General features: G+C 45.2%; 1 protein-coding gene across 3 annotated transcripts; it reads left to right on the forward strand.

Annotated features, from left to right (window-relative positions):
- The first annotated feature begins 976 nt into the window (after positions 1 to 976).
- Positions 977 to 26,995, forward strand: LOC6550803 (ecdysone-induced protein 74EF). Of its 3 annotated transcripts, XM_026981903.1 has the most exons (19): positions 977 to 1,230; positions 5,302 to 5,573; positions 12,415 to 12,459; positions 15,194 to 15,329; positions 15,523 to 15,726; positions 16,619 to 16,726; positions 16,793 to 16,933; positions 16,994 to 17,146; positions 17,334 to 17,464; positions 17,570 to 17,653; positions 18,077 to 18,230; positions 18,299 to 18,699; positions 18,760 to 19,101; positions 19,227 to 19,446; positions 20,679 to 20,801; positions 21,315 to 22,705; positions 22,766 to 23,370; positions 24,821 to 25,167; positions 25,238 to 26,995. In XM_026981903.1, the coding sequence occupies exons 1-19, from the start codon at positions 1,078 to 1,080 to the stop codon at positions 26,114 to 26,116; spliced, it is 5,889 nt and encodes a 1,962-aa protein (XP_026837704.1). In that variant the 5' UTR covers positions 977 to 1,077; the 3' UTR covers positions 26,117 to 26,995. The 3 variants fall into 3 exon arrangements, with proteins under 3 accessions (XP_026837704.1, XP_026837705.1, XP_015011286.1); XM_026981904.1 differs by lacking the exon at positions 17,570 to 17,653; XM_015155800.2 differs by lacking the exons at positions 12,415 to 12,459; positions 15,194 to 15,329; positions 15,523 to 15,726; ... (12 more) ...; positions 24,821 to 25,167; positions 25,238 to 26,995 and adding an exon at positions 7,608 to 8,170.
- The last annotated feature ends 583 nt before the right edge of the window (positions 26,996 to 27,578 follow it).

The following is a 27,578-nucleotide window of genomic DNA, read 5'->3' on the forward strand; positions in this document are numbered from 1 at the left end:
CGCCCACACACAGACGCACACTGCTCAAAGGATACGGAAAGGAAGAGGACCCCACGTTCGCACACACAAAAAAAGCCATCTACATGCCTCAATGGCCGCTCCATCGTTTATGGCCAACTAAAACTGAGCAGCGGTCCGCACGAAGGACCCCCCCGAATTCGTCCTGGTTGCTGGGGAACCCGGCCACCACCAGTCCATCATCGCCGGGACCTTTGTCTTTGTTCCGCATCAGGACCAGAAGCAGAAACATAAACAGAAACAGCAACAGCAAGTGAAACAGAAACGGCAGCGGCAACGCCACCGAAGGCGGCAATAAAAAGTTTGCTTTGTGCGCGCTCTTTGGGGCACGAAAAGCCCTACAGCCCTGCGCCTCCTGCTGCTGCCACGCCCCGTTTTGAAACGGCGTCGCCCTCGTTGTCCTTGTCGTCATCGTCAGACGCCTGTGGGCACTCAATTAAGCCCAATTCAACGCAACTTGAAAGCGACAACGGCAACAAAAGCAGCAGCTGCTGAAAGTGACAAAAACAGCGGAAGGAGCAACAACAATAGCTGCAGCATAAATAATAACAGTAACAATAGTGGCAAGAAATAGCGGCAACACCTGCAACTCCTGCCCCACAGGATTGCATAGACACCGGAGCAGCGGCAACATTAATAAAAACAGCATTAGCAGCAGCAGACGCAACGCATCAAAAGCAAACTGCAGCATCAGCAGTGAAATCAACTAAAGCCGCAGCAACTGAAGCAGCAGTAGCAGCAGCAGCAGCAGCAGCATCTGCGATTAAAGCTGCAACAGCAACACAAGTGGCACAAGCAGCAGCAATTGAAGCTGCAAGCCCAGCGGTAGCAGTGAGCCGGCCACGCCCACGCCCACGGAACGCCAACGCCCGCGTCCACACACACAGGCACACACACAGACAACGCTACGGACACAGATACAAGCACAGGTACATACACAGATACAGATACAGATACATCCAGAGGAGCAGCGGCAACAGCGGCCACACGGACAAGGGACACGCCCACGTATCGCTGGCGTGGGCGGCGGGCGGTGGGAGTGGCTGAGTGGATGTCAGGATGAAACTGAGCGTGAGCGCGTATCGGGCGCATGCATCCGCACACAAGAAGATCCTCTCCAGCGGCTATCACTCACAGCTCAACTACGGCAGCACTGGAGCGGCAGCGGCATCCTCCTCGTCGTCGGGGGCCACTGCAACGGGCCTATATACGGTGAGTGTCCATGTGCATGATGTCCATGATGTTCATGATGCTCGTGCTGTTCACGATGTCCCTGAGTCCCTGGCCCCCACATCCTGCCAACGCTACACTCGCACACTTCCGTGCAGCGCAGTCCGCTTTTGATTCCGATTTTGGTTTCCCAGAAGGACAATCTGTGTCACCCTTTGGCAGCTCGTGTTTCAGTTTCGTATTCCTAGCTACACTGCAAAGAAACGGGGGTGTGCAGCGTTGTGTTATTCATGAACCTAAACTTCACTTCTTCAACCAAAAACTTGTTTCTTGCTCTTTCCTTTTTCTTAGCAACATTACTATGTATTTTATATCTTGTTCCTGGCATATACGACCCAGATTAATCATCCGCTTTTAGCCATCCGCCCTCATTTGAGCCATATTTCCCCCAACCTCTTGTTTCCTGTTCATTAATGTCGTGTGACAAACAAAGGCATACCATTTTAACATTTTCGATTATGAGTTTGGCTACATGTTAATGATATTGCTTTCAAGGGGGCGTATTAAAATGAATTGAGGCTATAGCCATTGGTTAAATTGTAGTCGGAAGCAGCTGGCAAATAAATATTGGAAACCCATTTGCGAAAATTGCCATGAAATGCAGCCTGGATTTTATTAAATAGAAAGGAAAACACATAACCATATCAGCAGAGGCAATATAATCCGGCAAACAGTAAAAATAATATTTCAAGAGTGCTGACTTACGTTTTAAAGTTGGCAAACATAAAACCATTGTTACACATACGATTTGCGAAAATATCCATGAGTACAGCTGGCTTTTATTAAAAGCGAAAGGCGGATAATTGGATAATTGTTAACTTACGTTTTCGAGCTACCACATGGACAACCATAAATAACACATGTTTTAATTTTAATGGAAATTTAGGGAAAGTGCATCAGCTTGGTGCAAATCATTTTACACAACTTCGTTAAGCTCGTTACCTGAATTGCAAACATAAAGTGGATACAATAAAACAGGACCCTAGATCAGCATGAATATTCATTAAAATTTCCAAGCTTCCCAAAAGTTATTTAATTTGTTTTGAAAGCACGAGCGAATAGTTTTGCGGCGCAAAAAGCCATTAAAGAAAATCAAGGCTCAATCATTAAAAGTTTACATCTTCCCGTCAAGTTCCCCACAACTGGAGTGCACCAAGTTCGCTGCAGCCAATTGGCTTACACAAATATATACAAATATATACACACACAATATATATTCCTGTACGTAGTGCCTCCGATTTGTCACTGGCTAATTAAAACGCTGCCCAGCTCACTTCTAACCCCATCATTCCTTCGGGAGTGTCCTTTCCATTCAGAATGGGGGCTTAACAGTTCGAATCGGAAAGCAGCAGCTCAAAATGCGAAATGCGAAATACAAAATCCAAATACCAGTTCCCTACACCCAGAACCACAATAAATTCCAATCAAGTTTTGTGGCGCAATTAATTGCCGTGGCCGCGACCATCAGCTGCTGGTGGCTCGGATCGAAAGTCTATATGCACAGCAGGGGTCATCCGAATAGGTGTTGGTCGAAAGGAAACACATTTAAATGTGAAATAAAATACCAATAAATTTAAAGCAACTTGCAAAGAATCAAGAAAACTTATCTTATTTAAAAACAATTTTTTAATATTCCTTTAAGTTTAATACGTTTTTTGGCAAAAACATTGAAAATAATGCTCCAAATTGCTCCTAATTGAATTGCTAATCGATTGGCATTCAACTTTGAAAGTCTTAATTGCTTGGGAAGTTTTGAAAATGTTGATCAAAAATTATCAAAAGCAATATGAATGGTTAGGTTATTGGTCTTAGCTGTCTGACCATTTTTAGTTATGTTGAAAACTTTTAATTTAAATGGTTGTTAGCATTTATAAATTGTGTGAAAATTAGTTAGAGCTAATAACATTAGCATCGGCACTGCAAATCAATACCCGTCGAATATGGTGACACTAGTAGCTTGACCACAGGTGTGCGTATGAGCATAGCCATCGCAATGGTGGCTCACAAGTGAAGCTTAATCCGACACTGAACAGATTTGTCAACTAATTGGTGGGAACGGCGCACAAATCCCGCCAGATATATGTTATGCGGTTTCCCCCATTTAGACCGTTGCCCAAATTGAAACCCTCCACTGGAATTAGCTAGTTTTGTCACGGACATGCAGCCACCCACACAAGCCCACACACACGAATTTACGGGATGCGGAGTATGGACACGGATACGAATACAAATACGGAATACGAATACGGATACGAATACGTATACGTATACGGAATACGGAATACGGAGCATGGACACGAGCATCGTCAATCTGTCCCAATGGTCAAATCGAAGCTTTCAAGTTTGCGGCACTCGAGTACTTATACAAGTACTTTACGCCCCCAACTTGCCCCAATGAAGCTCACTTTAAGTTGGTTTTTGGCCATTGGTGCTAAATTAATAATGGCTTTGGCTAACAAGTGGTTTCTGACACTGATCCAATCGAAGTGGCTGGGGCTCCCGACATCGTTTTATTCGATTGCGGCTGCAATTGCGATGTCGTGATTAGTCTCGGATAATTCCTATTGATTTTCCAGACACACTTTGCTCTCACTCAACTTAATCCCCACTGATTTTAATACTCGCGGTTGTTATGCAACTGCTGTGATTAGGAATGTTATAAGTCTCATTGATTTCTTTGGTTAATGCAGCTTATTAACATTTCTTCTTTGGTTTTAGGGTATTGAGACTTAAATCCTATTCAATCAAGTTTTTTGTAATCTTTATGTGGTGTTTAAATGAAATTCCGAAAAAGTTTGGTTTTATAAAACGCAGCCTATAAATACTTTTCATTTTGTGGTATTAGCAGGCTTAATTCCTTTAATTGAATTATCGATTGATTTCCAAGAACATAATCAACTAAGTATATTTTTTGTATATTTTTTTCGAATTTCTTTATTATTAGATTTTATAACTTTATTCCAAATTTTTCTACATTGTTGTTATTTATTAAAATTTTGTATATCCTATTAAGTAAACATGGTTATATATTTAAATCTGTTCATTTGAAATAAACAGAAATAGCTTATTTAACTTATGCGATGCAGATCGTAGGAAACGTTTCCCTCTGCCTGTTACATACTTTGCAACGGATCTAGTATACCCTTTACGCAACGAGTAACGGGTATAAAAATGAAATAACATTTATTAAGTTTTCCGTTGCCACGTGTTAAAATCCGATTCTGCATAAAAAATTTGACTTTAAGTCACTTTTAGTATTCGCCCAACTCGGCGAGGAATCAATAATGCAATATTTAAATTTTAAAAGCTCGCATCGACAAAAGTTTTCAGAGCTCATGACTGGTCCTGCGCCAACCAATTCATTCGCCAGTTTTCCCACCATCCGCCCACACAGCCAACCGCCCATCCCATTCCATCCATTTCCCATTTCCCATTTCAGCTTTCCCGGGAAACTCTGGCCCACCTGAAGGCTCCGAGTTGACCAAGTTTTCGTGTCACAGGCAATCAAATCAAAGTTTAATTATTATCGTCAACATCATTCGATTTAAAATGCACCGTGGGCAAAATGGCAAAGGCTCAGCGTCAGATGTAGTTGCAGATTCGAATGTCGATGCTGTTGCCGATGCCATGTGTGCCACGTACACATGTGGCCGCAATAATAGCACTCAAACATACAGAGTAAGAGGTTAAATCGAAAGGCTTTGAGTATCTGAAGGTGAAATACTAACGATGTTGAGTTATACCCAAACTATTTTAACTTCTAAGAAATACATTAATTTGAAACATAAAAGGCTTATATTGGTTGTAAAGCTATAATAGAAAATCCGGAGAACAGAACTGTGAGCATGTTGCTGCTTTTTTGCCCACCGCTGTACTGCAATCATTGACATTTGACCCTGTTTCGGGTTGAATTTGCATAATTAGCAATTAAGATGCGCTCAATTGCGATTGATGAGACACCTCCGCTTGGGTGTCGGCATAGAGCTATGTATATAGTCATCGCAGTAAGCCCAATTACTGCCGCCCAACTTATCAGTGCGATTATCCTTGCAGATGGAAGCGCACGAGCACGAGGCGGGCAAGTTTGTCAAGGATGTGGCCCGTCAGGTGCACGACTGCAACAGCGACACGGACGTCATCAGTCCCACGGGCACCAGTAGCTCCGGCGGAGGCGGAGGAGGCGGCGGTGCAGGCGGTGCCGGCGGATCCGGTGGCGCTGGCGGACCCAGCGACGGCGGCTACCATAAGCGGCACCACAAGATGGTCCGGGATGACGACAACAACAGTGCGGCGCACTCGTCGGACAGCAAAAGTCCTAGCCAGCGGTAAGTTCGATTCGCACACCTAAACACGCACACAGCCCAAGCAAATGAACACAATACACCTGCACTGAGCGAAAAATTGCAACTAAATTCAGGGAGGCGTAATTATAGCATTAGGTGTTTTGTGCATAGGGAATTGGAAATTGGATTTTGGTTTGAGTAAAATTGCTTTGCTTCTTGCATAAATAAATAGCTTACTAATAGTGTTGACTGCTTTCATTTAGTAAAGTGTTGTTAAGAAGATCAGTTGATTGGGATTTAAAAGCATCCAAAGCCCGATTTTAGAGTGCAGTTTTCGCCCAGTGCACACACCCCGACACGTGTAAAACAAAAGTTGAAAGCAGAGTAAAGAACGAGAAGGAGCATAACAGAGATGATTTATTCAAATCGTGCCAAGTTGTTACCAAACACATAAAAATAATCCGGCGCTGCTTGTCCTGCACTGCGCCCACACACACATAGACACACTGAAAAAACACTCCACTACACTTACACAACACATACCCATACATGTGCAGCAACTACATATACATAGGCACGTGCCGTAAGCGTAATTGATAAATGTGTAGCATACTTTGTTGGGCTCGCCTTGACAGCTTTTTGTACTCTGTATTTGATCAACCGTAAGCGACATCACATCCGTACTGGCATCCGTATCCGTAAGACAAGGACCAGCAGAAAGCGCAAGAAAGAAAAGCAACGACAATAAGCCCGATTCAATTAAATTAAATTACCAATTAGCAAGTCGCCCCCCTCTTCGCCACCCGAATATCCGTCTACGCCCATGCGAAACGTTGCGGTCTTAGCCAAAAGCCTGGCATTGCGAAATGGGAATTGAAATCTGAATGGGAATGTGAATGCGAATGCGAATGCGGACGGGACTTCAAAAGTTTCCAGTTTGAGTTTTGGTTAATCTAATCAGAAGTCTAAGATGCGGCTACAAGAAGCTCGATACAGGGACAGTGCGTTTCATTGCCGTAGGGCTAGCACAGCTTACTTTATTTTCACAAACCATTAAGTACGTACTAGAACTGTCTTGTGGTCTGTCTAAATCAATTGAAATTGACATCAAAAAACAAATACTTATTATTTCTATTTTCAAAGAAATATTAATATAATGCACACTCAATTATGTATTATGGGTTTGCCCTACAACTTTTAAACGCACCGTCCAAGCAGTCGATTACAAGTAAATGTTGAGACTGTGGTTTCAAAATTTTCTTGCTTTTGTAGTTGAATGGAACTGTCACTCAGACAGACACACTCGCACACGCACACACACAAACGCACAACTTTTGTTTGTGTTTATTGTGCTATTGTGGTGGCAAAAAGGAAATTAGCAATGACAATTAGCCGGGATTGCCCATGTCCTTGTTGCCTATGTGTGCGTTTGTGTCTGTCGAAGTGTCACAGTGTCAGGCTGTCGTTGTGTATGTGTGTGTGCATGATTTCATTAATTAACTCGACCCAGGCAAACGAAGGCGACGGAAGGCGGCTGAAAGAGGTCGAGCCGCCTTCCCGGGGGACAAAAGTTGACAACTCTTTGGCCTAATGGGCTCTCGCCGGGCGGAGCTAATCTTTGGGCACACGAATCCACTCAGCTCCACTCTCCAGAACGAAACCATGAAACCATGAACCACCACAACCACACTGAGCCACGGCTGCCACTTCCAGAATGCTAATGTGTCAGGACAAACAATTTAATCAAGAGCATAAACCGAGTCACATTTCCCTAAAAACAGTCCAAAAGTAAACCAATTTTTTCAACATTTTTACTTGCCTCTAGCACCATTAAAACACTGGTTGTAAAATATTTCTCGTACAAAATTATTTATTATTTAGTAAATTTATTAAAAAATTATAGTATAAAATGTACAGACATAGTCTTTGAATTATATTTAATGTGCAATTGTTAGAGATAATTTGATTAAAAAGTGGCAGCCGTGGGTCGATACCCTCGCAAATCGCATGTTATAATCAGAGTATCCACTTCTCGCATCGCTCGATCGGATCTTGAACATATATATACATATATAGATCCGGCAGCTCGTCGCTGGCCAGTGCGCAACTGCACCACTGTGGCTGCACCACCACCACTAGTTTAAGGTACACTGAGAGGGATAGACTTATACTGACGCCGGCACAACCGCATCCACATCCGCATACGCATCCGCATCCGCATCCGTATCCGCATCCGCACCAGGCCCGTCAGCGGCGCCAGGTGCGCCTCCATGTGAACAGTCCGTCCTCCGACCAGAGCGCCAGCACGCCAGTGGGTCACAGGCCATTGCCAGCGATGAAGACCCTCTCCTCGTTCATCAGCGAGCATCCTGAGGATCTTGTGGCGGCGGAGGATCAGGTCCGGAGTGGCGCCTTCGCCTTCTCCTCCGCATCCGCATCTGCATCCGCATCCGCCACTGCCAATGCCTCCAATGGCCAGCAGCAGACAACGAAGTGGAAGAGCCTGCGGGCCGTGATGGCCTACTACTGCTCCCTGCGGCGCATCAAGAGGAACGTTGCCACCCACAAGTCCCACTTTCAGTGTTCCCGTATTGCGTATCCGCGTTTTGCTAGCGTTAACTAACTAACTACTGCACAGAGAAAAAATATCACCTACATTTGGCCATTCAAATAAGAACGGCTGGTTAGCTTAGAACAACAGTTAATCAATCTATTCATTTCAAATCATTTTATTGTTATATTTAAACAAATTAATGGTTCAAAATTTATATGTTTCAAAATCCATCTTGATGTTACAAAAGTTACAAAATACATACATAGAATTTCATAGTAGTTTAACGTAGTAAACCTCAATTATATTAGATTGTCGTTTTTTATATTAATAGAAAGATTTCAGAACTACAGTTTCAGTTTTTAAAATGGAATAGAAATATGTATAGTATTATTTTTTATCATATTTCAAGTACTGTGGGAGGAAGTCTTTTAACGATAAGAAAATAATCTAGCAAGAGAATTGTAATAATTATAATGGCCAAGTGGGATGTTGTTTTTTTTCTCTGTGCACCCATATATGTGTGTGTGTAAACTCTCCTTGCGTGCGTGTGCGTGTATGCAGGAGAGAACCCTGACTCTTGCTATCCTCACCACCATCACCATTGAAAGCGAAGTCCTCGATCTGCCCCTCGATAATCGATACTTACTAACCCACCCACTAACGCTCATTGATCGCTCGCCCTCTCTCTTTCTCTCATGCCCTCACTCTCTCGCTCTAACAACGTACTAATCCGAAAACGTAGTGTATGAACCTATGTGTAACCTAATATGTAACCCATATATCATTGATGTGTAAGCGAATGCCAGACCTCTCTCAACTCAACTAAACTCTGAACTAAAACTCAACTCAAATATCGCCTGCTCGCTCGTTCGCTAAATCTATCCCACTCCCACTCTCTGCTCCAGATCTGTGTCTATCGCCCCCGCTCCCCCTCCACACTCTCTCTATCTCTCTGTCACTCTCTACAGTTAAGCCTCAATAAGTTTTCTTGTAAAACTTTTGCAAGTCTTTCGACCCAACGACCGACCACCCATTTCTTCGCACGACTTCACTCATTTAATAAGTGTGGAAAAGCGTTTGATGGGATTTTGCATTTATTAGCCATATGCACGCGTGGTCGTGCAGTGGGAGGTGCCACTGTAGCCCAGCGAAATGAAGGAAAGAGGTGTCTTGGCTGGGTATACGTTTTACCACTTACTGTTCTAGTTTCGGTTCATTTTTGGCAAAGGGCAACTTAAAAAGTTTGCCCTGGCTAAACAAGTTGATGCCAACAGACACACACACTTACACACACTCGCACACCCTCTTAAGCACACACATACTCAGACAAACACACACATGCTTATACGCAAGGGTGTACGAGGGACTTTTGCTTGAAAAATCTCTGCAAACAGCCAAAGTTAAAGTGGCTTTTGGCAGTGTGCGTTTGAATCGATATGTTTAAGCTGCTGACTGCAGTGTAGGCGAACTTTTGACACAAATACACCAACACACACACACACACAAAGAAAGAAGATACAGTGACGTAGACAGGGGGCTTCAAACCCTCTTTCATAAATGACTGTATTCTCACTTGATAGATATGTTAAGTAAATGCTTTGACCATTCCAACTGTTCTTTCCCAAGTGAATTTAAGGAATATTGCCTTTTACGACTAAAGAGGCAATTCAAGGAACTTTGTAATTAACCCTTGTAATTAGTCCCCTTGAAAAAGCCATCGCACGCCACTGGCAAGGGCACCACATTGCGCCTATGCATATGCCAATGCCACAGAGTACGCCAACCACCCAGATTCTCTTTGGCATTGTGCATGCGAAATGGGAAATTGCCTTCTGACTGACAACTTACAAAGAATTTGAATTTAGAAAATTGCAAATTTATGTAGAAGCCAAGTGAACACAGCACACTCAATGGTAGCCCAGAATTTATGCACCCTTCAGGTCCGATTGGATGTCACCATCTAGTTTTATCCTCTTTTTTCTGTATTTGTTTTGCCAACGAAATGGCATGCACTTGGCATCGGGCACAGTGAGGCCTCCTATACATATAAACCACCCAGAGTTTGCTTCCGTATGTTTCCTTGGTCGTGTGCTTAAGTAATTCCCTTACAAGCAACTTTGATTCGCAATCAAATTCATTTGTTCGATTCCGGCAATTGTGTTTTGATTTGCAAGCACTTGAAATGCGGCTCACATCCGGTGGCGCCGTCCGATATTTTCGTCTTTATTGCAATGTCAGCAGCCCAAGTTGCTCATTAACTGGGATGACCCAAATAATTGGGGTATTAGCCTTGGCTAATAAGCCATCAACACGTTCGCTGGGTGTCGCAAAAAAAGGGAGAAATTGTAGTCGGGAAATTTACGAGCAGGAGTTTGGTTTAAGTGTCACTGAAATGTCTGTGGGTGGATTTAAAATTTGTGTGCAGCAGTTTTATGTGAGTTTGCTCAAGTCATTTGCAGGAATAATTTCCATTCTTTTATAGAATTAGTGCAGAAATACCATATTGATTGGAAACAAGAGTGTGAGATTAATCATTAGTCACTGTAAATATATAGCTCGAATTTTTTGAATTCTTCTGCTGTAATGCATAATATTTAAACCAATTTAATAAACAAGAACAAAATATTTATAACACGCATTTGAAAGTACAAAATACACATTTTAGGTCTATGCCTTTATACCTTTACTATGTGCCTTTAATATGTATATATGTACATTTAAATGCATAGACCGACTCATTTACAACTTGATTTATGTATATTACAACTTTCTGCCACAATTACTTTGAGCGCATCCTTAGATTTCCGTGACATCCTGACACGTTTTAAAATCCAGCTGGCTGGGGAAAAGTGTAGCATACTTTTGCGGGGTGTCAAGTGTCCCCAGGCGGTTATAAATTTATCCCCATCAGGCATCAGGGGAGCATGGGAGGTGGGCAGATGGAGAACGTTGGCCAAATGACTCGACGCAATTTTTCAATTGTTATTTCATCCGCCATGTGCGCCCAGTCAGTCAAGTGGCGAACCAAACGCAATGGTTTAGCATTCCGGGCGGTCACGGCCTGCGACGGCCTGCGGGTTGATGGCCACAAAAACCGATAGCCGGGGACCGGAGACCGGAGACCGGAGACCGGAGACCGGGAACCGAAAAGCGAAAACCAAACCAGAGACCAAAAGCGAGGAACTCAGATCCGAGAATCGAGGAGGAGGCGTTAATTGAAATCCGGCTTAGGAACCGAATCGCCGGTTAACCCGAGGCGGCCTCACATCGGACATCATGCCATTAAACAATAACACTTTTAGCCAACCACATATGGGTTAACAAATACACGCACACACACGCGCGTTGAACCAACAGTAGAGTCCTTTAACATTTCGCTGGATGATTTGTGGTGCAATAAAGAATGCCATTTAATACCGGGCCCAGCTCTTTAACCTTTTCGAACCCGAACTCGAATGGTATCGAATCGAAACGAAACGGGGAATTGGCAAGCGCCAAAACTAACAAGCTCATTCTCAATTTATATTAAATCGAAAGTCCACAAATGGTTCAGCTGACCCCAAAAACAACAATGGGGTCATCCACAGATATACGCACACACGTACGCGCATTTCTATACATATATTCAGTGGTCTTTTTTGAAGGGGGTTTTGGTTTTTGGGGCTACAAATAAATGAGTCTATTGATTAAAGGTTAGAAATGTGATTGGAACTGGAAATATGATATATTATAGGGGTTTCGATCATTAGGACGGTATCTACTATTGAGAAACAACTTTTAGGTGGGGCATAGAACATACTTAGCGAAATTTTAGTACGATAACTAAAACCCCTTTTTGACAATTCGCTGCGGGCGCCACTGTGTGTACCTATTATATTTGGTATACAGAGACTATAGAGCGGGGTAATCTTATCGTGCAGCAAGCCTTTTTTCCGCTTGGCTTGGGATGGATGATGGGTTAAGAGGGGCCCGTATCACCCAGTTCCATGCATATGTATATATGTATGTGTGTGTGTGCCTCCATATCTGTGTGTTCCCGCGTCTCTCTCACCCTCACCAGCCTTCTCGCTCACTCCCTCTCTATGTCTGTCTCTGTCTCTGTCTTTGTCCCTGTTCCTGTCCCTGTCCCTGTCCCTGTCTCTTGGTTTTTTTGCCAATCTATTTCTATCGAGCTCTCTTTACTATGGCCTCCTCGAAAACATTACAATACAAAATGAATACAAAACGATAATATGTTAAACAACAACCAAAAATAATGAACAAAAATAAAAGTACAAAAGAAACAGCAAGAAACAAAAAGAAAATGAAATACTTTCAAAACTCGTTTAGGAAATCGCGTATCGGAGATGGAGCTTCAGATCCAGATTCCGATTGGTAAGTTATTCTCTTGCGTTTCTTATGATTTCTCGGTTTTGTCTCTGCACACCAATACGCAAACACCGAACACACGCATAGACACAGAGAAACAGATGACACACACACGCACACTTACACTTACACACATACGCATAGCTTTGTTCTGCTTTTGATTTGATTATGATTGTGATTATGATGATGATGGTCATGCTGTTATTGATGATGATAATGACGATGATCGGCATGTGCGCGCTTTGCATTTGAATAGGTCGCAAAAACAGCAAGACACATAAAGCATATAGAAGTAACTACATACATACAAGTATATAGAACAAATAAACAATAGAGTAGGGTTTTAGCGTTTTGCGAAGTGCGGAAATTTCCAAGCCCGCTGCTCCAATACAACACCACCACCAGCACACAGACTTTGGGCCGAAGATACGGCTGCAGTAATACCCTGTAAAAAGCCACAACACTTCGTAGGGCGGATATACACCCAACCACCCAATGAACAGACACACACACACCTATACGGCCACATCCACACCCACACCCACATCTACACCTACACCTATACAACCACACTAACGGCAACCACACCTATAGCTATCATTGTTTTCCTTTGATTTGTCTTTCGTTTAGCTAACTGCATTGCTACCAAATCGCTTTCGTTTTTCGTACCTCCTCGTGTACCACACGACGTATGCGTAATAATTTAGCCACCGCTGTAAATAGACCAATGAAACTAGCTAAATCAAAATAAACAAAAACCGAAAAGAAAAATCGAAATTAAAACCAAGCAAACCCTAAACGATAAAAAAAAAAACAAAATACAAAACATTTATCCTGTAGCCTGGCATTTGATATGCTGAATGCGAATAATAATTGTGCATAAATTAAGCCCAACCAAAATCAATTAACGCATCAGCTACATCCCCAAAATCGAACTGTACATAAGCAATGTATATATATATATATATAGCCACATCCATTGTGTACATCATGCAAACAAACACCTAGTACTAGATGCTATAGCAGAACAGACGATTGAATGGCGACCCTGAGCGGCTTGAGCAAAAGTTTAAAGTGGTAAAACCTGATCCCTTCCCCGAACTCCTCTCCAGAAATTCCCCTCCACGTAGTCGTACGATAGTCCTAGATCGAGTTCGTATATACTCGTAGTGTGTAGCTATGCTGTTGCAAACTGAAATTAATAAAAAGTAATGCCCCATTTCACCTTCATCGGTGGTCCGTCCGTTTTCAACAATCGTTATTGATTGATGACGCTTTAGCTTACCGAATTGAGCTCTTAAAGCTTTATAAATGATTTCCAGACTTTAAACGTGATTAATGTCGGTTTTCAGAGCTGAATACGAGCACTGAAATGCTACTGGCGCTTTGATATCACTTGTTTGGCTGCCTAAGAGTATGCAATGTTATTTTAAACTTGAATTGTCTGCTTAGGCTTCTTGGCACATTTTTCACTGCATACTTTTGCACACCTACAGAGTGATTTTATTCAGTGTGCACATTATTGCACGTTTTATGTATATTAACCCATCATAAAATATGTATAAGAACTGAGAGTGTGAAGCCATGCGATAGCACTGGTACAGCAAGTGCTTAAAATGTTTCGGAACAGATTTAAATAAATTATATATTCTATCAAGTTTGCAAGAGTACCCTAAGCTTCGGATTGCCGGAGAAACCGTTCTTTTCGTTTCTTTTAATTTCTTTTTAATTGTGAGAAACTTTTCAGTTTCGTCGTGAAAAGCTCACCTGGCAGACAATTTAACACTTTTCGCCCGAGGCCAAGAGCTATTTATATCGATGGCGGAAAATTCTTGGCCACTTGAACGCCACTTCCACTTTTCCTTCCTCTCTATCCCCAGAACATCTATCTCTCTCCGTCTCACTCTGTCTGTTTCGCTCTGTCTGTCTCTGTCTCGCTGCGATGCTCTACTGCTGCCGCTAAATTGTTTTCCAATTGCAATTTTCCACATTTGTTGTCAATTGCATCACGCCTATGATTGTTATTTCGTTTGATTACATTTGATTCCATTCCATTCCATTCCATTCGATTTGATTTGATTTGAGTTCAATTCGCTTGCGACTCGAACACATCTCGCTTTTGTAGTCATTTATCTAGATTCTAGAACTATAGTCAGATATGTATATATGTATATACTCTTACATTTACTAGTATATTGCATGCACAAAGAGACCTCATCTATTTATCTCTCTCTCTTTCCCTCGTGTTTCGTTGTGCGTTTCCGTTTCCGTTCCACCTTAATGTTAGCGTTACCGTTACCGTTGCGTGCGTTTGCGTTACGGTCTTTTGGGTTCTCCCATGAATGTTTGTCTTGCCACTAAGTATGCGTAACCATAGCCGTAATCCGTACTATGTAACCCGTAACCCGTAACCAGTAACCAGTAACCAGTAACCTGTAGCCCGTAACCCGTAGCCATACTTCTCCGTCATCACCAACTAGCGTAAGTGTTTGATGTTTCGTGTTACGTAAGTGATTACGTTCTATAAAAAGAAATAAATAAATAGCACCCGAGTAACGTGAGCGCACGCTTTATTGGAATGATCTTTTTAGTTGCGCTCCTTAAATGAAACTCCCCCCTTGAGTGCCCTTAAACAATAGTCATTAGCTGCCGTAGTTCGTTGTGTGAGACAATCCCTTGCGAAATACGTTTCCTGAATATCCGCATCTAACCGATTTCCATCTTCCACGTGCCAAAACAGGACACGATCGAACCAGCGCTGGATGAAGCTACGCACCACCGTGCAGATCTCATCGGCGATACAGAAGAAACCACCGCTCAAGCGCGAAGACTCCTTCCTGAAGCGTTTCTCGACTAGACAGATACCCGAAACACAGGTAACTAATATATTTGTCACTCTCCGTGGGCGAAAAGTAGAGAAAAGTACAGCTGGAGCTGTCAAAATGATTATAAAACTGTCTGAAAGTATGCAATCATTTGCCATTCTTTGGACATTGTTGTATTGTTTAAGCTGTTTGTACTCTTATTTACGATGCAATAATAACGTGTGTTTGATATTGTTAATTACAGGAAACTGTTGAAGACACGGGTTCAGAAAGTGCCTCTGGTGACGTCGACAAGAGTGTTAAGCGACGGCGACGCTATCTGCAGAAACGACGATCCGTTGTTAATCCAGATGAAAATTTTTACTTCTATTGGTTAATGATGTTAACTGTATGTGTTCTATATAATCTATGGACCCTAATTGTGAGGCAGAGCTTTCCTGAACTGCAGGTGAGTTTTCCCACAAAGTTTTCATTATTATTTTCTCGTTTTCTCTATCTTTATTTTTTGTTTATCTGGGGTGTGTGTACACCTTCCACTTTCCGCTTTCCACTTCCCATTTGCCCTTGAAAAGACTGCGGATAGGCCTTTGTTCGTCCTTTGTGAAAGGCGACACCCCTTTGACATTATGCCCAAAGAGTTGGTTGTAATGGAAGTTGGGCCTCCGTGGCCCATATAATGACCCTCCGGAGGAGGCATGTTGCCTGGGAAAACGCTGTTTTTTCACCAGAGGATGGGCAAAGAGCATCCGTGGGTCACCTGTCCGAAAAATACTTATCCGCTTTTTTATCTGTTTGCTCCCGTTCTTTGCCTTGTAATGACTCAATTATAAGACACGCAGTTTGGCCTGGGCAAATGTTTGTTTATGGCCCAGTTAGCTGGTGTTTGTCATCAGATTAGAACTGGCTACGGTCGGGCAAACAAGAGTCGACTGTGTTGACCTTTAACCCGGCCACAAAACCTCATCCTGTTTTTAGCCCGCACATTTGCAATTGTCAACTGCATTCCCCGTTTTAATTGCCCTTGACCTGGCCATAAAAATAGGCGCACAGGCGGCCCGTAGAAGACCCTTTTCACTTAATGTGACTTTGTGTTGTATGCACAGAAAACAATTACGCAGCTAACTACTAGTATTGATTTTATTTCGGACACGTTTCGTTACTCAGAACTATTTTTATGGCTTAAATTAGCATAGAGCATGGCCAATTACCCAGTTACCAAAAATACTCGAGGGCTCACAGCTATTTTTATTTACTCCGTTGTTTTTTCTCAACCTATGTGATATACACCATGTCTAACTCGCCATTTTGCTCCGTGTACTTGCCGCATTATTTTTGGCTAGCAATCTGTGCCCACGTTTTGGCTCATCTGCGATTCGATGACAGATGTTGTATTTATCTTAGATATAATAGTTCAATTACGCACAGGCTATCTGGAGCAGGGCCTAATGGTGAGTATCCGGAGCATCTGAGCCTGGAACCCATAACCATGACACTAACTTCTGGATGCCTTCTAGGTATACGACGACAGGAAGCTGGCCTGTCACTATGTTCACTCGCGCGACTTTATCTTCGATATGATAGCGCTAATACCATTGGATCTGCTGCAGCTGAAGATGGGCACACATCCGCTCTTGCGTTTTACGCGCTTTTTTAAAGTCAGTAACTCGTAGCTGCTGGGCATTAATAATGTGGTACTAATTTGCGGCCTTTTGCAGGTTTATCGATCTGTGAGATTTTATTACATCGTAGAAAGTAGAACAGTTTGGCCGAATTTATGGCGCGTTGTTAACCTAATTCATATCCTGTTAATACTGGCACACTGGTTCGGTTGTTTCTATTTTTTACTCTCCGAGGCGGAGGGCTTTCAGGTGGGTACATAGGCGTAAACAACTAAGTAAAATAGTTTATATATTTGGAAAAGCTATTGCTGCATGCAATACTCAACTTATTGTCAATCGGAATGAAGCAAATGGTTGGCTTGCTAATTGCATTTGATAATATTGTGTTTTTGTAAGCATTATCTAAAACCCCTGCTGATATATCCCGATACCCTAGGGCGACTGGGTGTATCCGTATCGACCTGGCGACTACGCCACCCTGACGCGAAAGTATCTGGGCAGCCTGTACTGGTCGACCCTGACCCTGACGACCATCGGGGACCTGCCCACGCCGGAGACAAATGCAGAGTGAGTAGGAATTACTGAGTGTATATATAGCGGAATACATATGGCAAATCGGGGTTCTGCTCTTACTTTCAACCAATCAACCAATCAACCAATTTCACCAATCAGACCGAACTTTTCGGTGGACGGCCCACGTTCTATTCCGCGGCGTGGCATTAAATCGCGCCTGCTTCAGTTTGGCTCCAGTTATGGGTACGATCATTAGTAGCATCCATCTGCGATTGTTAGCAAGGTCAATCAAATTCAGCGAATATCATGCAACTTGTTTGGGGGCTGTCCACCGATTCGTCTGCCTTGGTGTTATCATTTTGTAATATCTGAATATATCTGTTGCATGTTGCCCCACTGAGCGTTGGGCATCAAAGTTTTCGAAAGCGTGCGACAGCCTTGAACAGTTCCATTGATATTTGTCTGCCAAATTGCCTCCAAGGATTGCAAATAGTTTGTTAAGCCCCATCTTATGCTTTCGAAAACTTTGATTGAGCTTGCATAAAGTGCTTCCAGGAGAGAATATGACCCCTAATTCAACTGGGCCACCCTGTTTCTCTCCGCCAAGCGCGTGGATTACATGTGCCCTGCTAATTGATTGCCACTCGCTGAATTGCTCCTTCGCAGATATATTTTTACGATCGTTAGCTATTTGATTGGTGTTTTTATCTTCGCCACCATTGTGGGCCAAGTGGGCAATGTGATAACGAACCGAAATGCGAATCGTCTGGAGTTCGAGCGCCTGCTGGATGGGGCCAAGACCTACATGCGGCACCACAAGGTGAGTTCGCTGCTTTCTCCATCGCCAGCCCAACTAATGGACCGCCACGTCCGGGCCAATCCCCTTAGGTGCCCGGAGGGATGAAGCGTCGCGTGCTGCGGTGGTACGACTACAGCTGGTCCCGCGGCAGGATACAGGGTGGCGGTGACATCAATACCGCACTGGGCCTCCTGCCCGACAAGCTGAAAACCGAATTGGCCTTACATGTCAACCTGAGCGTGCTGAAGAAGGTGACCATATTCCAAGAGTGCCAGCCCGAGTTCCTCCACGACCTCGTGCTCAAGATGAAGGCCTACATCTTCACGCCGGGCGACTCCATCTGCCGCAAGGGCGAGGTGGCCCGCGAGATGTTCATCATTGCCGACGGCATCCTGGAGGTGCTGAGCGAGACGGGCAAGGTGCTCACCACCATGAAGGCTGGCGATTTTTTTGGCGAGATCGGCATCCTCAACCTGGACGGGCTGAACAAGTGAGTGGGCTCCTAAAAAACTAATTTTATTCATTCATCTGTTCATTGCGTGTTTTACAGACGCACAGCGGATGTGCGCTCCGTGGGCTACTCGGAGCTCTTCTCTCTGTCCCGCGAGGATGTCCTGGCAGCCATGAAGGACTACCCCGATGCCCAGGAGATCCTGCAGACCCTGGGCCGCAAGCGGCTGATGGAGGTGCGCTGCGTGAACAAGAAGTACGCCAAGGCGCAGAGCGACAAGGAGGCGGCGGCCTACGCGGCTGCCCATCCGCACCACCACCAGAGCCACCACCAAGGTCAGGTGCACCAGAGCGACAGCAGCGAGAACAGTGCCTCCAAGAAGATCGTGGACAAGCTGAAGCACGACGTCAAGGGGTTCCGCAACGTGCTGAAGAAGTCCAGGTGAGACCAAAGTCCGATCATTTTTATGAGTAAATAAAGCACTGGAGTACTTTTCATTTGGTTGCTCAGGCAAACGTGCGAACTGCTTTAACCTCACATGGCAATTCTGCTTGATTCTCCCCCAGGACCTCGCGCAAGAGCGATGAATCCCTGGAGATGCAGCCGCTGCACAACACCTCGCCGCGCGGCAGCAAGATCCTGTTGAAGCGAATGTCGCGGGTTCGATCGGACGAAAAGGATGCGGATAGCGCCGAGGCCAAGGACGAGTTGCACGACAAAACGCCCAGTCCGATTGGGGCGGGATTGCCGCTGCTGCAGCGGCTCCGTCTCCTCAAGGAGAAGCAGGTGAGTTGGCCTGGCCAGGCATGGGAAGCCATTCGCATCGGCATCGACATCGCCACCCACCTGCGGCCAGAAGCCACACAGGCACCGCCACAGTTACCACCACCGAGTCACCGGAAACCACACAGCTCTTTGGTTTTTTGTTATTTTTCGTTTCACTTTCGTTTCTTGTACTCACCCACTTCACCCTTTGCCCGACTCGGTTTTCCACACCCATCCAGAGTCACGACCACGCCCACTCTCACGCCCACGCCACCCACAAGGCTTTAAATGGTTTTTCGCCACAAGCAGACAAACAGAGCATTGAATGCAGAGCTTGACAAATGGAAAAACAAACCAACACGCCCACAAAACACAAACAGCCTAATGGAAAACGGTCTGAAGCCTGTTGTATCTGAGATTTCCTATAGTCTCCCCACCGACCACCACCCACCCAAACACCCACCACCCACACTTGCATATGTGTACAATGTTTCGATTCCATAATGTAATGCAGTTTGTACAAGTTGTTAGTGCACCTTCAGATAAAACCACCCAAGATAAATACGCTATTCCAAAGATCGTCATTATTGCAATCGAGCACGTAACGCAATGCAAACTATTTATATCTTATAGCGAACTATGCAGATGTAATAATGCTGCAGGAAAATCTGTTTTCCAACCCTTGGGAACGCTACACTTTGAAAAGCGATCAGTGATTGGCAGAATCCACATAAAAAACTAATTTAAAAACTACGATTAAAGGAATATACTTGCAAACTTTTTACCACTAATCTCCAGATATACTAGACTAGTTCATAAAGGTTGCCTGTTCTCTGTAAATCTTTGTACAAAAAAACTCTTGAGCTTATTTAGACGCTTTCAATAGTCCCCCTGCTTTCGCTTAGTGAACAAAACATGAATAATTTTAATTTACAGATGCAACTAACAGACAAACAAGTACAAGAAAAAAACAATGAGTTGGATTTGCTCCCAGATACACCATCGCTGACATTGCCCGCTTAAATCATGAGTTCGTTTGCATTTATCATTTGATTTTGGTTTAGCTTCCGAAATGATTAACGCCCGATCCAGATAAATTCGTGTTGTATGTAATTATCCCCAGCTCCTAAACAGTAGTTTTGTATGTGTCTTTATGTGTCTTGCACTAGGATCGCGAAGAGCGAGCTGTTAAGTCCACACCACCACAGAAATCTCCACCTCACTCACATGTAACGTGTACGTTATCGCCGCAGGAATCGATCCAGGAGGAGCCCGAACGCGAGTTCAGCGAAGGCTTTCCCCTGATCCAGCGACTCCAGCAGTTGAAAATTAAGAACGAGCCGCAGGCCAACGCCGCCGAACCCGGCGTCGTCATGGTAAAGCAAAACAAAACTATCAAGACAATATCAATATCAAACGAAAAACAGCAAAAATACTATATAACCAGACATAGCATCCGAAACCCATAGAAGCAAGTCCTTAACTTCCCCTGCCGCATTGGGGGAACATGTCCAAGTGAAAACACACTTCACGTTTAGCCTTCAATAGTTAGACTAACCAGAGCGCGCCAAACTAACCTCCTGTTAAGTTCATGTTCAGTTAGAGGCAGCAGTACCCTTAGATTTCCCGTACAGCTAGGATCTAAGCACCACGAGTGGTCATCCACCAGTTCATATGAAATAACAAAAAGCCAATTACATGTCGAGGTTACAGTGCCGGTTAAGTTTCACGTTAAGTGCTCCGTTTCTCATGCTCCGGTTAACAGAAAGAGTTGTTTCCATTGCAGGAGTATGAGAACAAGCATCATTTATTGACCTTATACCTTCTATTAATACACGCAATCATCTTTCTTTCCCCAAACGAACATCTAACCCGATGAAATCACTCAGGTCAACACGCCGCCCAACATCAGCAGCAAGATAGACTCGCATTTCGGTGCCGGCCAGGCAGCAGGAGGATCGCATCCTGGCTCAAATGGTGGAGCCATCGGCGGCTCGGCGCCGGGACAATCGCTGACGGTTGCCCAGATCAAGCCCATCATGAAGGTGTCCTTCAAGCAGAAGATCCAGCAGCTGCAAGGTGGCGGCGGAGGAGCCAGCAGTTCGCCGGGTCCAAGCACGGGGGCCATAGCCAAAAAGGAGCCACCAAAATCACTGGCTCTGGTGGCCAAGCACGCGACATCCGAGGATCCCGTCGCCGCAGCCGGATTGGGTTTGGGATTGGGGTCTGGTTCTGGTGCTGGCATTGCCACCATATCGAAGAGGGTAGTCAAACCCCAAAGCCATCGGATGGCCACGCCGCTGCAATCCGATACGGACACCGATGGCACGCCCATCAAGCCGTGGTCCAAGCTGAAACTGGCCACCCTAATGTCCTCCAGCTACACGAGCCTAACCAACTGTTCGCCGGATGATCTGACCTCACCGCTGAAGAACTACTCGCTGAGCAACATACCGCAGCAGATGGAGACGCATCCGCGACCACGTCACCACAGCGCCAGAAGCAGTTCGAGATCGCCGCGTCATGGACACCACCATCACCATCATCATGGCTACCACCAGCAGGGGCAGATTCAGGGGCCAAGCTCCACGAGCACCAACGGATCCGCGGCCAGTCAGGCGAACCAGGTGACGGCCAGCGCCAAAAGGGATTGCCTGCGTCTCCAGAAGCCGGAGCAGCATTTGCCCGACGGCGAACTGACCGAACTGGGCGGAAATGGACGGAGGAAGCTCTACCAGAGCGTGTTCGATCTGTCGCCGGAATACTGCGGACTGCCCTTCGTCAAGCGATTGAAGATCCTCAATGAGCGCCAGAAGCTGGCCGAACTGGAACGGGCGCTGCAAACGCGCAGCTTTAGCCTGGACTGCTCCAAATCCGGGCCGGATAGCAAGGTGCCCATCTCGGAGTCATTGTATCGATGCTATAGCGACACCTCCGGCATCTATTCGCAGTTCCTCAGCACTTACGAGTCGACCACCAGCTCCACCTCGATATCCACCAATACTTCCGCTTCCGCCTCCGCATCGGCATCCGCTTCCGCTTCTGCATCCGCATCGGATAGCAACTCCAGGCAGTTGCAGTACATACCCCTGCCACTCAGTCCCGAATCGAATGAGACCATGGAGCGGCGCAAGCTGAAGAGCATACTCAAGAAGCTCCAGATGGGCGGTGGTCAGCAGGAGGAGGCGGGAGCGGGGGCGGGAGCGGTAACGGGGTCAAAGGTCAAATCCAGTGCCAGCCAAAAGGGGCAGGGGCTGCCGGCGGAGCCGACCTTGGAAGGGTACGTGGCTAGGCACAGTAAGCTCTTGAAGAGTGTAACCTTCCATTCCACTCTTTCCAGCCCGCCCGCCAGTGCCAAGGAGGAGGAATCTCCCTTCGGCGGTGCTGCGGCGATCGGTTCGGTGAATAATGGTTGCGGTAACGGTAACGGTAGCGGTAGCGGTACGGTTAACGATAGCAATGCTAATTCGAGTTCGCATCCGAGCAATAACGGCAACAGTGCGTACACGTGTCCTCCACCGGCGGTGGCTTTTCCGTTTCCGGTACCCATTGCACCAGCATCCGGCTCAGTTCCACTTCCACTGGAGCCCGGAGCGTCGAGTGCCTGGTCGCCGACGTTGACGTTGGTAACGCCCACGAATTCGCCGCAGGAGAGCTTCGCGTTTCCCGCCCAACTGCAGGGGGAGTTGGGCGGACACGGCACCGGACGCGGACTCGTTGGTGGCGTTGGCAGCGCCTCAGCGTCGCTGTTGCCAGCGGGAGCGGGAGCAACTGCATCCGCATCCGCATCCACGTCCACGTCCGCCTCGTACGTCGTCGAGTGCTCAGCGTCGTCGAACCAAATCCTCCATGCCCAGTCCACCACTGATTTGAATTTGAATTTGCAGCTCAGGCAGAACACAACCAGTGCGATGGGTGGAACGGGTCCAGGGCAGCGGATTGAAGGTAAATATATGTGTTTCAGATCGAGCATTATAGATCCAAGATCCAGAACAAGAGCAATGCCTTGCAACGCTTGTCACTACCCAGATTGTAAAATATATTTGAGAATAAGAAACACGCTATGTAACTCTAACTCTTTCTCTCTCCCTACTCGAGCATATAAATACACCGACACTTGCGCATGTTGCGAGTCACTCATACTCGCACAGAAAGAACTTTCTCTCGCTTTGCTCTGCTTTCTTCTCCTCCACTCCCCTTCAAACTATTCGTCTAATCATCTATTTGCGCCACCGCTTTTGATATAATCCTAACTTAAATCCTTGCATGATAACATTAAGAGTAAAAGGCTTTCGAATCACAGAATTTGTGTATTATTTTATAACCTTTTTGCCTATTATACATTTGCGATATCATTTTTAAATTACTTGCGTTTGCTCTTCTACACCTAAGCTAAGCTAAGTTTCCTCAAAGCTATAGTCTCCTGTCCATCCTCAAATAGTAATCTACCTTTCTTATAACTGCTATAAGGAACAACTGTTCCCCTAGACTTAAAATGTTAAATGTTCCAAATCCCTTGGCTATCCCTTCAAGTCTTCCTGTAGCTCCTCTAAAGAGTTACCTGTTTGTACCTGCATTTTTAACCCATACCTTCTCAGGGTTTTACCGAAATGTAAGAAAGAGCTCAAGTCTTGAAAAGTAAATAATGGTAATCGTAGCTAAAAACACGAAATGTGCACAGAACGGAGAAACTTATCAGCTGATGGGCAAGTTACTCACGCATTGGGAACGAAATGGAATGAAACAGCCGCCATGATGGATGCTTAAGTTCTTAGGAACATGTAACTAAAACATCACAGAACACACAAAGTCACACTGAGCTTATGCTTTTGTATATATCAAAATAACCCGCTAAAGAACACGATTCTGTATATATATACACATATATATACGCGTACCCTATAGAGATCTCAGCTGAGCTTGTTTGACGGAGCCGGTGCAACATTTGTATGGTAATGGGAATGAGAATGCGTGACGTTTGTAAATAATTGTCGACGATGTACGTATGTATTGATGTCAATGCAGATGATGCACTATGTATATTTTTGATCCGTCTTTGTCTGCCCTTAATACTGTATAAAAACCATTCACCCACAATCTGAACATCTGCATTGGTATACAGAGCTTCGTGCCACGAAGTCAACAGTACTTGATAGTTGAGGCTGCCACGTAACTGAATCGAAGTACTATAGCCTAAGTATGTAGTGCTAAAAACGCTTTAACACCCACAGCCTAATTTAATGTAGTAAACTCTGATGAATACAATTGTGAATGTGCTCTCACCAAAAATGCAATGAAAACTCACCTTTGCCAGACACAAAGTACCCGTTCCCGTAATTTCATCCACATCAACTGTTCAACGTTCTCACAACGATGTATGATCTTGAATTTAAAGGCTTCCCGGAGGCACAGGACTACTTCAATCAGATCCTGAGCGGCATCAACCACGTGATCAAGACGCACATGAACGAGATGCACTCCAAGTTCGAGACGCAATTCTCTAGCATGGCTGGTGAGGTGCGGCGCCGCGACGCCATCATTGCCCAGCTGCAGCTCAAGCTGCGCTCCATAGAGGGCAAGTCCTCGGCACCAGCGCCAGCGCCATCCTCATCCTCCTCCGCCTTGGTCCTGCCCATCAGCCGGCGCCAGAAGAAGATGCCTCAGCTGTCGGTGGACGACGACGAGCCGCCGGAGGAGGAGGACAACAGCAGTTCGGGATCTTCAGCGGAACTTTTGTTTATGGTAGGCTTGGCACCTACCCAAATTACGCAAGAAACTCGTTGTATTAATCCTGCTCCTTTCCCACTTCCAGCGAGGAGACTCTCTGGATACAGTGTTCACCTCATCGCCGCCCATCCAAGGCGGCAGGCGCAGCATATCGCCGGGTCCTAGTCGTCATCATGCGGCCTCGGCAAACGCCCTGAACTGTCCGAGCAGCTACTACGGAGGACCCGGCACCCTGAGCTCCCGCCACGCCCAGAGCCACCCCAGCTTCTATTCCGGCCAGGGCAATGGACGCAGCAGCGGGCGCAGCAGTGGCTATCGCGAGTGGAGCGGCGCATCGGAGACCGGACACCTGGGCAGCGGGAGCGGCTCGAGCGGTGCCGTTATGGTGGCGGATGTCACGGGCAATCTGGCCCGCCTGTCGGACAGCGTGATCCTCGACATTGGCGAGAGCTCCAGCTCAAGCTCCTCGTCCAGCAAGATCAATATGGCCGAGGTGGACGACGACGAGGAGGAGGAGGATCCGAGGGTGCGCGATGCTCGAAACGAGGGGGATATGGACGACGGCGGAGGTCGTTTGGCGAGCACCAACGACTGGGAGGTGCAGATGCTGGCCGCCGAGATGGAGCGGCAGGAGCGGAAACGTGGTCACTCCCTATCCGACAATCTGGGCGAGCTGAAGCACTGCAGCACTTTTCTGCGGCGTCGCCGGAAGTTTAGCGACACGGAAACGGAATTCAGTGAGACGGACATGGAGGAGCAGTTGGCCAGATCGGGCAGCGGCTCCATGCAGCCCAGCGCATCAGCACCATCTGGTTCTGGAGCCGGTGGCTCCACATCCGCGGGACACCAAAGCGGCAGCCAGCGACCGCGGGCCTCCAGTCTGGATCAGTTCAATCTGCGCTACGGCATCGGGCGCGGAATCTTTAAAGCAATGAGCATCGACCGTGATAAAGACAAGCTTTGAGAACTATAATCACGACCAAATCTAACCCGATCCCGATCCTGGTCCCAATCCCGTTCCGAGTTCCCATCCCCATCTCCATCGCGACCAGAAGCAAGTTCAGCCGCAGACAAGCAATAAGCAATGGAATTTGGACAGTATTACCATGGTACAAGAACTAGGTATATGTATATGATATACAGAACTAAGAAGATGTCAGGACATATAGATCTATATTCTATATATGTTTAGCCCTAACGAAACCCCCCAGCAAGAGAATCGATATATACAGATATACACATATAAAGTAAAACCCGATTGAGATATATATATACATACATATATATATAATACATGTAGATTTAACGGAAACAACAACTACTAAGAACACACAAATAGCCAGAGAGTGTTCCCACCCCGGTTCCAATTTCTATTTATTTCGCTTTCTTGAGTTGTAATCTCGATCCCTATTGAATATTCTTGCAAAATGGTAATATTTTAATCCTCGACTATCTATGCCTGCTTTAAGGTTTTCGTTTTATTGAGTTGCCCCATCATTATGCAAGTGTACTTAAGGGTCTATCAATATTTTCTTAACGTTACTTAAAATTTACCAAATTTGTGTGACCCTGTGAGAGAATGTATGTGCGTAGAAGATACTTCCCACATTAAACCGTCCTAAAAAACGTCCATTCCACGATGCGCATGTTTGTTCATTTTGTTTGAATCTGAATCTGTGACCGAAGATAAAGATGCAAATCGGCATTTGTATCTCGGCCCTAACCCAAATCGGTATATTGATCAGTTGCTCGTTTAGTTCGTGGACGGCGGGTCTGGGCCTCTCTACAGATGTATATACCTCTTATTGTTAGAGACTATGGAACATATATATACATATATATTTTAAGTACGTACATACATATACACAGAAATATACATAGTTATATATCTATATATGAACTAGTCTAATGAAAACCGAAAGCTTTAATAACTTATATAGAAAACTATTTAAGAAACATTTTAAATACTAATCGATTCGGACAAATGTTTTGAAATAGAAAAGGCCAACCCATTTCCCACACAACTAAAAGAGGAAATTGAAAGGAAAATGAAAATGAAAACAAACACACTAAACACATACATAAGGCATACACCTGCATACGAATATCTAAATATAGAGCCTATAATATGCATAGATTAGCGATTTACTTGTTGAACACCCTCGGTTAAGCCTATCGAAGCGTTAGTCAAACCTATCGAAAAACTTAGACTAGCTCTGTAAACCTTAAGCCTCTTAAGCATCCAAGCTCCAAAGTCGAAAGTCCCTGCATCCATTCGGTTTCGTTCACCTGATTCCTCGCTTGTCCTCTGACCTTTGTCCTTTGACCTTTGACCTTCACCTCATTCTCCAATCCTAACTAGAGAAACTATCTCGCCATAAGGAAGGCAACTCTAGAACTTAAGTAGTTTAGTGCAGTTCAAGATC

The sequence above is a fragment of the Drosophila erecta genome, unplaced genomic scaffold (assembly GCF_003286155.1).
Source record: "Drosophila erecta strain 14021-0224.00,06,07 unplaced genomic scaffold, DereRS2 tig00000126-arrow-pilon, whole genome shotgun sequence".
Lineage (NCBI taxonomy): Eukaryota > Metazoa > Arthropoda > Insecta > Diptera > Drosophilidae > Drosophila > Drosophila erecta.